General features: G+C 40.8%; 2 protein-coding genes across 5 annotated transcripts in view; one reads left to right on the top strand and one right to left on the bottom strand.

Moving 5' to 3' along the window:
- Positions 1-363: 363 nt before the first annotated feature.
- On the top strand, positions 364-4,107 carry ABITRAM (actin binding transcription modulator). 2 transcript variants are annotated; one of them, XM_021528723.3, is made up of 6 exons: positions 364-442; positions 516-567; positions 2,702-2,831; positions 3,510-3,586; positions 3,658-3,727; positions 3,796-4,107. In XM_021528723.3, the coding sequence occupies exons 1-6, from the start codon at positions 388-390 to the stop codon at positions 3,922-3,924; spliced, it is 513 nt and encodes a 170-aa protein (XP_021384398.2). In that variant the 5' UTR covers positions 364-387; the 3' UTR covers positions 3,925-4,107. The 2 variants fall into 2 exon arrangements, with proteins under 2 accessions (XP_021384398.2, XP_077640951.1); XM_077784825.2 differs by having other exon boundaries at positions 3,548-3,727.
- A 414-nt stretch (positions 4,108-4,521) lies between these two features.
- The window catches only part of CTNNAL1 (catenin alpha like 1), a 57,149-nt gene continuing 48,782 nt past the window's right edge, over positions 4,522-12,888 (bottom strand). For 2 of the 3 annotated variants that reach the window (XM_085571791.1, XM_021528720.3), the window contains 8 exons: positions 12,039-12,076; positions 8,789-8,839; positions 8,537-8,691; positions 7,705-7,753; positions 6,876-6,932; positions 6,653-6,772; positions 5,436-5,519; positions 4,522-5,336 (listed from right to left, as the gene is read on the bottom strand). In XM_085571791.1, the coding sequence (XP_085427917.1) occupies positions 5,175-5,336; positions 5,436-5,519; positions 6,653-6,772; positions 6,876-6,932; positions 7,705-7,753; positions 8,537-8,691; positions 8,789-8,839; positions 12,039-12,076 (716 nt within the window). In that variant the 3' untranslated portion in view covers positions 4,522-5,174. The remainder of the gene's footprint in view (positions 5,337-5,435; positions 5,520-6,652; positions 6,773-6,875; positions 6,933-7,704; positions 7,754-8,536; positions 8,692-8,788; positions 8,840-12,038; positions 12,077-12,888) is intronic. The other variant, XM_021528721.3, reaches the window with a different exon arrangement.

Below are 12,888 nucleotides of genomic sequence, written 5' to 3'. Positions count from 1 at the left end.
CGGGGCGGGCCGGGCGCCGCCGGGGCGGGGCGGGGCGGGCGCCGCCGGGGCGGGGCGGGGCGGGCGCCGCCGGGGCGGGCCGGGCGCTGCCGGGGCGGGGCCGCCGCTGCCGGGGCGGGGCGGGGCGGGGCCGGGCGCTGCCGGGCGCCGCCGGGGCGGGGCGGGGCGGGCGCCGCCGGGGCGGGGCGGGCCGGGCGCCGTCGGGGCGGGGCGGGGCGGGCGCTGCCGGGGCGGGCCGGGCGCCGCCGGGGCGGGGCGGGCCGGGCGCCGCCGGGGCGGGGCGGGCGCCGCCGGGGCGGGGCCGCCGCTGCCGGGGCGGGGCGGGCGCCGCCGGGGCCGCCCCCGCCGTCATCTTGGCGCGCCGGGGCGGGCGGCGCCGGGCCGGGCATGGCTGCGGGGCCGGGCGGCGCCGAGCGGTACTTCACCCGCTGGTACAAGCCAGGTACCGCCGGGCCGGGCCGGGCCGGGCCGGGGTGGCGGCGGGGCCCTGACTCCTCTCTGTGCCCTTCTTGCAGACGTGAAGGGGCGGCCGTGCGAGGACTTCTGCGTGCTGCAGCACTCCAACAGGCGAGTGGCGGCGGCTGCCGAGTCGGGCTGCGCCCGGAGAGAGCCGCGGTGGCTGCGGCAGCCGGGACACGAGAGGGTTGGCCTGGGACACAGCACCGGGCAAATCGGCCTCCCCGTCCTTTCATTACTGCTCCAGTGAGAAGCAGGAGCCTTGGCCTCTTCCCCCCGCCGGCCCCCACACCCCCCGTACTGCCCAGCAGTGTCCGCGGTGCTGCCCTCGCTCCCTTGCTCCCTCCTGCGAAAGGGCCCCGTACACCATCCCTGGGGGTGTTCATGGAAACACTGGACGTGGTGCTCAGTGCCGTGCTGTACTTGGCACGGTGGTGTTCGGTCGTCGGCTGGACTTTTCTAACCTAATTGATTCTGTGATCATCAGTAGCAGAAGAGAAACGTTCCAAAAGGCCTTTCCCTAATGACATTTTGAAGGAGTCTGTTTAACTTGATTTAGAAATCCTTCAGTTTGAACAAACGTTCATCTTTTTCTAGATAAAACTTAATTGCTTTTTCTTGTGCAGTAACCGACAGTGAAGGCAAGATAGGAAAAGTGTCTTGCTTTTGCTTGGATGTAGCTGGATATCAGTAAATATGAGTAAATCAACCTGTACCTGATGTGGAATCTCCTTCCATACCTTACCTCCCCCTGCTGCAGCCCATTAGGGCATCGGGTGCATTTCTGGAGTGCTCAGTCTCAGAGAGAACAGAACCTAACTACTGTCCATGCAAAAACTAGCAGGGCCAGTGGCTCATGGGTTGAGGAAAGGTGAGGCAGTATTTGTGTTCCCAGTGAGTTGCCGGCTCTAGGAATTTAGAGTAAAAGGAAGGTATGCGTGGCACAGGGCAGAACCATCACCTCACTGCAGCCTTTGGAGTTGGAGCTTCTCTGTGGCTGTTTCCTGCAGTTCTTCCTCAGTTCTTCCAAAAGGGAAATTAGTGTACCTTCAAATAACAGGTGTGACAGTAACAGCAAGGTAGGACATCCTTCCATTTGTACTGAATACTAAATATAAGGTTACTAATCTCGGGTGTCTGGTATAAACAGTAGTTTAAATCCCACTGATTTGTTCAATTGTCTGTGAAGACTGTTCTGCTACTTTGAATTCTGAAATATCAGGACCCTTGGGTTCCACAGCAGCTTAGCCAGTTCTGTAAAGTATTTTACCATTATTATGTGTGGGGCTGTGGCTCTGTTTGCTGTTCCTAGGCAGTGTGAAGTTGTCTCTTGATGTTTTGTTTTACGAGGTCTCAGCTTCATCAGGTGACAGCTCAAAGATAATTTGTCATCTTCCTCTTAGAAGGAGGCTGGGGTGAAGGAAGTAGCTTTGCTGCTAGGACATGCTGGATACGTTCTCCAGGATCCAGCTCCCTCTTGTGGGAGCTCTGCAGCCAGAACTCCCCAGGAGTGTGAGGAGATGGATACAGCATCCACAGGGAGCGATCTGGTTCTGTGCCCTGGTTTTCTCTGCAGTCACTCTTCTTTTGATTCTGGTGCTTCCTGTAGGTTTTATACTCTCAAACAGAAGAGCTTCCACTCTCTTAATTTACTGGCAAGTTCATGCTTGTGCATTAGGCATGGTTCTAGGCCAGGCAGGCCTAGTCTCTTCAGCTGGGCTCATCTCAAACTGTCCCATGTCATGGTAAGAAATAACCTCCTTTAATAAAAAATTAAGTGCAAGCAGCAAGTTAACTAAGGCCCAGGTCATGGAAAGATTACTCAGCTGTTCACCACAAAGGGCTTTTAGCTGTTGAGAAACCCTGTTTTCTGTTACATTTTGTGACAGAAGTACACCATGCTTTTCTTGTCTTATCCCAAGTACCTACTTCAGCTACTGGCTGAAATGAACCAACCATGCTCTCATGGGGTATAACAGATGGCTTACAGCACTGGCTTATTTAAAAGCAGTGGTTTTGTTTCAGTAAGAAGTGTAGGGCTTTTGACAGTCCAGTCCAGTATCTCAAAATGAAACATTTTCCATGGGAGTGGCTTTAGGACAGAATGCCATTTTTGTTCAGTTTGGTAGGGCAGGTGTCAAGTAAGATAGGCAGAGAAGGTTGTGGGACTTGCTTAGAGCACAAAGCTGTGGCTTACAACTACAGTGGAATAATTGTGGTGTTCTGTTGTTTTTTTTTTTTTCAGAATCTGTGTCATCACCTTAGCAGAAGCCCACCCTCTTCTTCAAAGTGGGAAAACAATTAAAAACATTAATTACCAAATCAGTGCAAACTGTAGCAGACTTCAGAATAAGGTCTCTGGAAAGTCAAAAAGGGTATGGCTTTTTGATTTCCTTAGTTTTGATTTTAATCTCTCACACTCCCTGAGATCTTTCTGTCTTTTCTTGGATAGAAACCCAGCAGGTTACTTTTGTATTTCATTTAAAACCAGCCCCTCTGCACTTGAAGAATTTAGACTTCCTCAAGAGGTGCCTGTCTGCCTGTCCCAGCAAGGGTCTTGCAGTGCTCCTACAGCACTGGTGGTTTCCAATGCTGTTCAAACACACTTTTTTGGTAGTGTACAGAGGGACATAAACATCCCTGAAATAATAAAAACTTATTTCCAAGAAGATGTAAAGGATTTGGAGACTAGATATAGATGGGCCAGTTCAGTGTGGTGGGTTTTTGAAGGTACACTTTAAGTAAGCAAACACCAAAATGAAAGGTGCTGTTCCTCTCCTCTCTCCTCTGACTTCAGTCTCATAAGAACACAAGTTTGCTAGTCTGCAAGAAATTAATTAAATCTAAATCTGTAAGCTTGTAACAAGCTTTTATTTGATTTGTGCACATAACTAAGTTGGCATCTTCCCTTCTATAGGGAAGCACAGCTCTGGAACTGGGAATGACCTATAACTATCACACATCCTTTCCTTTCAGACACTGCTGATGGCAATACTTTTACAAGTCCTGTGCAATTAAAACTACAGACATGTTTGTTTATTTTCCAAATGCAGGGAGCTCAGTTTTTAACAGAACTTGCCCCTCTGTGCAGGATATCTTCAACAGATGGAGAGGAATACACAATTTACAGGTAAGGTTTTTCCCATTTTTTCCTTGCCTTGCCATACCACACACATCTACAGAATCTGAACGCTTTTGCAGTTGCATACGAGGGCGGCTGATTGAAGTGAATGAGAACATCCTCAGTAATCCCGCTCTTCTGCAAGAAAAGGTAAGACACTTTCTTGTTCTTTATTTTTCAGCTTTTATTTCACTGCTAACTTCAGTCTTGCTTTTTAGCCATCAACTGAGGGGTACATCGCAGTGGTTCTACCCAAATTTGAAGAAAGCAAAAGTATAACTCAGGGACTTCTAACGCAGAAGGAGTATGAGGAAGTATTGATGCAACGCCGCAGTTCTGCTTCATGAGATCAAATCTGCACTTCCCATCTATGTTTGATACTAAATAAGTGACGTTTATTGTACACTGTGAGTTTTATAGTATGGGAAAGGCCCAGTGCCAGTTTTTAAAAGTGGAACTAAACTCCTTGATTTGTAAAAGAATAAACCAGTTCAAATAGTTTGTATATTAAAATTTCTGTAAAAACTTGATATTTTTTTTTCTCTTTCTCTGAATTCCATATTAATTGAGGTTTTAAAATAAGCTCAGAATGACAAGTTGGAGAGTATTTATGTTCCACAATCAGCTTTGCTTCTGCTTAATGCAAGCATAATACATATAGAAAAAATCATAGCATTTAGCTATCATGTCATTTAGCTAAACTAATACAACATGGAGTTTGACACAGGTGAATGGAAAATAAAAATGCAACAAAAGCCTGTGTACAAAGAGCAGATAAACTTGAAAATATGTATTTCACACTAAGTTGTATTTTCATGGTATCCTGAAGTCAAATAATGCCCTTTGTACAGAATTTTGTAATAATCAGTATCTATTTTCTTCAATTGTAAATGGCATAATGTCAAGTCTGCATAATACTTCAGTGGTTCTACAGACAACTCAAATTCTGCTCAGTAAGTTTTAATAAAAAAGAAAGCAACAACTGCCATCTACAAATAGGGTAAAAGAAAAGGGGTTTGAGTCAAGACTATTAATCACTAAGAAATATACTTTTTATGGAGATAAATCCTGTCAAGATTAAAATTCAGGGGTGCATCTATTGAAAGAGGGCTTTTTTTTCCCTAGGACTACTTCATTGCAGGTATAACTTGTAACTAAGGTAACATTTCAGTGCTTCAGGCCACAGCCTTTCAGACTATATTCCTGATTCTGCTTTATCAAACACATAGACTGAAATAGGCCAGAGATGAGTTTACAGACTTCAACAGTAGTGTAACATACAGCACAGGGGTCTTCATGTAAAATGTCTATTAGCAGCATCTTTGGGTTGACACATCCACTAAGACATTCAGAAGCATGAATTACAAAATTGGTATCAATAGTGAGCATAAGAGAAGCATTCACATTATAAAAATACAGAACATTTAGACTAGGTTGTATTTTAATGGCTAAGTAATGGGACATCTATTAGATGTGACAAAGATCAACAGTTTTATATCAAATAAACCTGGCTTGACTTTCCACAAATGAAAGCAGTATTGAAACTTCAGCAAGTGTTATTTTCAAAAGGGAATTCCTGCATTTCTCAGTGCTATGATTACTTGCTCTCTAAAAATGTCATGTTTGTTACGTGATTTTCCAAAGACTTGATGCCAAAGGTCTCCACTCTTCTTTCTGGAATACGTGCATTTGTACCAGTTCGTATTCTGTCTTCTTTCCATGGTGGAGCAGGCTTAAGACAACCATTTCCCGCTTTATTCTGTGTATGTATAAAAGAAAGATTTCTTAAAAACAACCAACCAACCCAAGCAAACCAACCCCAAAACTTTTAAACAGTGCAGATTAAGATAGTACTCACCTTTCTCAGTAATTTGCAGCAAAGTGGAAGAAGTTGACACAACAGAGTCATCACATTCCTTGTTTTCAGAATGCATGCATCAACCTAAACAAGACAATTAATAGTAGAGTAATACCTCTTACTCAATACTTGTGTTAGGCAGTTTTTGGCATGAGATGATCTGTTTTGAGCTGGGTTAAGTAATACATTTTCTGTTAAAATACCTCCTAATCAAATGGGTTTGCCTACATTTTTTTAAACTTCTCTATATAGTACATGTAAAACAAGAGCATCCCTTCTGTACTGCACAAATTGAGCAGACACATCCCAAGAGAATGAACTACTACTAATATATTAAAAAGTAACAGAAGTCTCTTGGAAAGGAGCTCTTACAAGCTAAGCATGGATCATCACAATTCTTCATGGTTTTCATTTTGTTTTATGTCTTGCCAGCATGATTTAGAGAGTCATGTATCACCTAAGCTTTAGTTCAATGTTACACTTAAAGTTATCTTAAATCTTGACACTCAGCATAGGTCACAAATCTGAGCCCTCAGACATTTACTTGAGAACCTGTTACTGCTACATACCGATACATCCCATTTAATTTAGAGGGTGTAAAACAAACCATACAGTAACCCCAAGGTTTGGTTCTGAGTGGCTTGCATGCTTTAGCCAGTTTCACACCCTGCTGTAAAACTGAAATACCCTTTCCACAGCCAACTAACTGGAAACAAATATCCAGCTGCATGGAAATGGTCTTGCTCACACTGATCACTGCTGGCTCAGGAATACTGATTCTCTCTGATGTTGCAGATCTACTTCTTGTGTTAACAGTGATGAAACTTTCATGATAGGTGTCCATGTAGCTATTTATAGCAAATATGAATATCAGAAAAAAATCTGTGCAGTCCAGGGTAGGTGCTATCTACTGAGAAGCAAATGTGTTCCAGTAGTGGAGTTGGGGGTTTGGAATTTGTTAAATTTATGTTAAGCATCAGTAACAGTAATTTTACAGTGGTGGAAATACATATTACCTTCATTAAAATTTTGATCCCTGAAGTCCATATTGAGGTACATTTAATTACAGTTCCTGTTTATCTGAATGGAATTCTAGTGGATTACAGTACTACTGCAGCCTAGTTCCATATTTTAACTGGAGTATAAATTAGTAAATTACTTTATTTCAAAACAAGTTAGGTGTTACTTTGAGAAATATATATAATTTTTTACCTTACCTTTGTAAATGTAGCACTTTTACCCTGAGCAGAAGCTTTAGCTGTTGCCTGGAGCTGCTTGCACAGAGAGATGAGTTTTTCAGCCTCCAACAGAAGCAAAGGCTTGTCATCATCACGTACCTGGTATGTCATCCAGGAAGACAAAATAACTCTGTGTTAAAGACTCCAAATTAAGGGAGAAGCAACTTCTAAGCAGTATCACTTATGTCATAAGATACATCACCTGATCAGAAAGAGCATGAAGAGCTGAAGCGAGCTTTGTGCCCTCTGTGGCAAAAATCTGAAAGTAGGAGAAAGCATGTAACAGAATGAATCACAACAGAAAGGCTTTTTACCTTCTGGTTTAATCGTGCTTTTAAGTAAAAAGGTAGCAGGAAATACTTGTAATAGTGGTATACGTCTATAATTCACAAGTCAGCAGTTTGCAGAGACTTCTGAAATAACAAGTTACACTACAAACTGCCATCCTCACTGATAAGCAGAGTTTAAAGATTTTCCCTTTACATATAACAGTAATTATTTCTTGCACTGTGGCAGCTCACAAATGTTTTGTGATGACAGCTCCCTATTTGCTTATTGTCCTTTCAAAGGTAACCAGCTGTCACACACAGGTATTCATACTGGAAATAGCATCCCACATGACTTCATTTGGACCCTTCTGTTTGCATTGTGCAAGTTTTTACTTCTTATTTATTTTCCATGAAAATCCTGCTGCTCAGACTAGGATTTAGTATCTGTTAACACTACCAGGGACTGAGCTCAGTACACAACAAATACTACAGATGTATTGAAGTCCACTGTATTTGCCATAATGCCAGTTTGCTATCCCTACTCCTAGCTGGAATCTATCAGTGTAATGATTCTGTCTGAAGCTAATACTGGAACACTGGGAAGTTCACTTTCAGAATATGTACCAGGGTTAGGCTGCTCAAAATCTACAGCTGCCAGTCAATTCATGGTGCACTGTACTTATGTGTAAGAAATCAGACACTGAAGTTCCTGTTTGGCTTCACTCAGAGAGTCTATGTCCTATTTTGTTAAAAATACATTACCTCTGCCTGATGAAATAAATCTTGAGTAGTTTTCAGAAGTCCTTCTCCTCTGTGGAAAATAACAAGAGCAGAAGATATGCCATTTATAGACTGCAGATTATTTTTCTTGCTACTTTACAAAAATTATAGTGTCACCACTGAACATTTTACAGTTCACACCAGTGAACTATAAATATCAGTCTTTCAGAAGATACTGGGCACAACGGTAACTATCTACAGGAACTGCATTTAAAATATTACACAAACACCTCAGTAGCTACAGCACTGTTGGGGAATTAACAATGGCTCAGTTTTCATAAGCTGAACAAGACTAGAAATCCACATCTCTGGCATACTGAGTATTACTGGAGTAGTAGGTAACAAAAAAAATCTCAACTCTGGTTAAAAACCTCAAGTAAACCTAAATTTTTCAAGTAAGAAAGCTGACATTGCACAGATAAATTTCAGATAAACGCTTTTCAGTACAAGGATCAGTAATTCTCATCTACAGTCATGTCTCATCTACAGGTATATACACTTGTGCTTTAATTCCCTTAATTTTTAAAGTATTTAAAAGCATACTTAAAATGTTTTCCATACCAAAGAGACATTTAAATAGATGCCCTCTAATGAAACGGGTGTTTAGCCCTTTAAAAATAAAGGGGGGTTTAAAATTAGGGTTTTTTTAAACAGCTTAGAAATTCACAAAGATGTGTAAAGCTTACAGACAGAATCAAGTTCCTTTCTAAATGGGTCCTAATTATTATGCTCTGAAAATGAAAATTTTTTCTTTCCTATGAACACTGTTAATGCTCTTTTCCCCACCAAAATTTTCCACATGCAGTGTAATTACCTGGTAAATAAATACATGGAGTAGGCCATGCTTGACATGCCTTGCCCATGTTGCACAATCTCATTCTCCTGATCCTCCCATTTCTCTGTCTCACAATCCACATCAGATGTTAGCAGATGCAATTCTAATCCAAGTTTTGCAATTTTTGCCTGTTCCTGTAAATGGTAACCATATTTATGGCACTTAAAACACATTCTTCAGATGAGATAAAAATATGAAAGGAGTTTTTTTACTAAAATGATGGCATCTTACCTCAGTATCTAGTTTGACTGGCTTTAATGCTTTCAGATTTGCATTATGCTTCTGTTTCAAACAAAAAATAATATTTTTAAATAAAAGGAATTGGTAATCATTTTACTAGCAAGTCTTAAAGAGGTAGCTCTATATTCAGAGAAAGACTTTGCAGGAGAGTTCCAGAGGTTCAAACAAACTTCTCAGCAGAAACTGAGAACCTGTTCTGATCTGTCTGTCCTGAAATGGCAGGTGCAGATGCCCTGAAATTCCAAGGAAAAGACTTCTTTTCCACAGTTCTCAGGCTCCACTTCCTAATACAGTACAGTCTCTTCCCTTTACCCTGTAAATCCTCAATAATACTCAGGACTAAACAGTCTTAAGCAAGTACTCCTGCACTGATTTTTCTATCATAGAGGGTACTGATATAACAAGGATGCTGATCTGGCTAACAGCACACTGATGTAGGCTACAACCCATATGAATGAAGGTGTGAGGAGGCAGCCCATTATTGTGTCACTCTGGAGAAGCAGCTGTAAGCAAGTACTGACACTCATCATTTCATGGGTTTCCTTTTTTTTTTTTTTGAGTCATGAACTATCCAAAATATGTCTGGCTGCAAGCCAAATATTTGCTTATAGTAAGCAATAATTAATGGCATTGATGTGAGTAGACTACCTGGTAAGGCAGTGCTTGCCAAATGCATTACACACTTAGGCAGTAATTCATAATTTGTTTCATAATTATTTGCTGTTCTTGGCTTTAATTTCATTTGCTGGTGCTGTCACTGTGCAAAGCCAGCAAGACCACCAGATGTGGGAGGCACAGTCCACATTCAGAAACCACTGGACTGCAGAGGAGTAAAGTTGGTGTCATAATTTGGAGAGGTGTGAGGCAGAGGAGGAAGCTGGATAATCCCAGTGTCCAGCTGAGGGCCTTGTCTAAGATTCTGAAAAACTCTGAAAAAAACTTGCTGCTATTCATTAGTGGGAGGAGTACTTGGGCAAATTAGGTTCAGTAATGCATGCAGGAAAAAAAAATCCACACAAACACAAGAAACAACACTGTTCATTGTGAACAGCATCAGAAATGAGATTCTGGTCCCATTTCCATTTCTCACTTCAAGAATCTGAGCAAAAGTACTCATACTGAAGTTCCTAATGCAATTTAGTGCTCAGTTTAACTTTGTGCCACTTCCCTTTTCCTATCCAAAAATGTTTAAATATTCTGACTCTTATGAATGTCTATCCAGATGAGACACCAAAATTCTGCCTACGTATTAGAAATGCTGATCTCGTATTGAAACATTTAGCACAAAGGACTGAACTCCTAATTGTGATCTGACTATACTGCATATTAGAAATGCAATTTAAGAAATGGTGTTTTCAAAGCAGTGTCTTAAAAGAAGAAAGGAAGACAAAATCAAACTACATTTGTTTGTAAACACAAACTTTGGTCCAGAAGGTATGGCAAATATTTAAGCTGCAGAGTGAAGGGTATTCAAGAAAACCAGCACTGGTTACAACAAGTAACTTTTCCCATTCACAATTAACTAAAGAAACCTCAGAATGTTTTTGCAGTTTTCCCCACTCTAGCGTTCCCCTTGCACTGTTTGAATAGTACAATTGTTCAAAGTCAGATCAGTAAATATGTTATTCTGCTTTTAAAATATGATTCAACATTTTAACTATACAGAAAAAATATGCATTAAGGACACACATGAATCATCACTGCTGCTCTGGTCCTCATCTACAGCATGGTTTAGGGTGCCACTTATTACCAGCAAACAGCACAGTGGCAATTAAACAGATGTAACAAAATATGTGATCTAATTAGATTGGCAGGAACAGTGTGGCCTCTGTGCAGGGACAGCGTGGGTGTCAGCTAGGCACAGCAGATCTGTGATGGCAGTAGGGGGAGGAGAGGCTCTGCTGAAAGGAACAGCACTGCCAAGACAGTCAGTCCCAAAGCTCAGAGCATCAGCCAGGCAAAGAAATTACTCTATGAAGAAACTCTGGTGTTCTGTGGATGCAATCTACATTTCCTGTCTACTTTCAAACTGTGCATTTGTAACTGGTAAGTATCTTGCAAAACTCAAAAAGAAGGCAGCAACCTTTCAAATAATAACAAAGCAGAACTGTTTAAATGCTGACCACAAAAATTTTATTGAATTATTTAAAAAAAAACATATGAATCCATAACTGGGACTCTGACTTCAAACATTTAATCTCTAAATTATGACATCCAGAAGCTATGTGTCTTAGTCAAAGGGGTCAGGGAAAGGAACCCTAAATAAAGTTTCAATATTTAGTTCCATAACTGTGATATTCACCCATGCTCATGCAGCCTAACATATTCTATTTAAATCTGCATATTGGCTTTATAAAGCTTTTTTATAAATATTTGATTTATAAAGCTTTCTCTTTTCATTAAGGTCAGATGTTGTAATGTGTTTGAAGCTGTAGAATTGGACAACAGAAGACATGGAGACAGAGGACCATTTTAAACCCAAATTCCCCTACAGATTAAGGAAAGAAAGCAAGGAGAGAAAGAAACAAGCTAGAGATTACTGTACCTTTTGAGACCATTCTTTCCCTTTTTACTACCCAGGGAAAGATTCAGTTCACAGCCAAGTGAATCAAATGACTGATTACATGACACCAATAAGATTTAGGAGGCTTTCTAACAAACAGATGCTCTCAGAAACAGTGTAATATAAATTATAATCAGCTAAAGATATTAAATACCTCACACCTAAAAACTGGGTATTTGGTGTAACTTTTTTCTCTACATTAAACACACTTAGGATCAAAGAAAGAAACAAGAACCCATTATTTAAAGAGGCTACAACAGGCTCAAACATGAATCCTTGTTCCAAATAGGTTAACTGAGGTTACAATGTTGTCTTTGTAGTATGATTTATTTTTTCTTTTAATTTTCAGTCTATTGCAGCATATTCCTACAGTTAATAGCAACAATGCACTTTTTAAGTATATAGCATGAAAGTAGAGTATGTGGTAAAAAATTAATGAACAGGAATTAAAGTTTATGTACAATCAAAGTGATTAAAGCATATAACACAACTAGTTACATTTGTCTTCAGTTTGCTTATTCACTTAATAAATTGACAAATGTTGATATTTTACTGTCAGCCATCCAGTCAGGATGCATGTTACCAAGATATTGTTATGTCCCTATCAGGTTGTGACAGGGAAAGAAGTCAGAGAACAGCAGATGCCAAGTAAACACAACAAACCCAAAAGCAACTTACCCCTGGTCTGGGCAGTGATAGGTAGACACGCTTCTCTCCTATGAAGAACACACAGGTTTATACCAAAATTTTTATACAGATTTTAATCAGTGGGGTCAGAAGCCTTACTTCATCCTTCCTTAAAATGCAGTACTATAAAAGCAAATTACTTACCTGTAATTCCTCCTCTCTGAATACTGCAGAAGATCCTCTGTCTCATGCTTTCAGAGACAGGCCAAGAGCTCTGTACTGCTAAGATTTTAGCAACTGGCAATTAAGAAAGCTTCTCTGAACATTTCCCCCAGTAATATTTCTAGCCCCCTGCATGTATTTCACAAGGAAGTAAAGCAACTCTCTCCAATGACTCACCAGCTACACACACTCATTTTATCACAAAATACAGAACATAAAACTGTAGCTGCATGCATGGCTTTTCTTGCCATGAGTTAAATGGTCTGAAATTCGGAGTAGACAGTGCCACTAGTGAGAAATACCTAGGCAGGTTTTCCTAAGTAATGCAAATAAAACTCTCATGTTGTACTGTACTATACGTATCCCATGTGTGTTGTATTTTATGAAGAGGGTTGTTCTACAGCATTTTACACACTTACTGAATTGTTTCTTGTGTATCCAGGAGCCTACAATATTCCAAGTCTGAGCAAAAAAAATTAAGAAATAAAAAATCCTTTTTGGTTGTTACCTAAAAGTTGATAAGAAGAGTTTATTTTCAAGAGGAAACACTGCCTGGGCTAACAGCCTAAGATTAGAGTTTCAATTACCAGAAGAACTTAATAGTCTACGAAGACTTGCATTATTAGAATAGATTCATGAGAGGAAAGTCTGCTAAACCAAATTAAAATAAGTAAAAACC

Source organism: Lonchura striata, chromosome 2 (genome assembly GCF_050655825.1).
Source record: "Lonchura striata isolate lonStrDom1 chromosome 2, ASM5065582v1, whole genome shotgun sequence".
Classification (NCBI taxonomy): Eukaryota; Metazoa; Chordata; class Aves; order Passeriformes; family Estrildidae; genus Lonchura; species Lonchura striata.
Note: the sequence above shows the minus strand (reverse complement) of the source record. Positions and strands in the feature narration are given on the sequence as shown.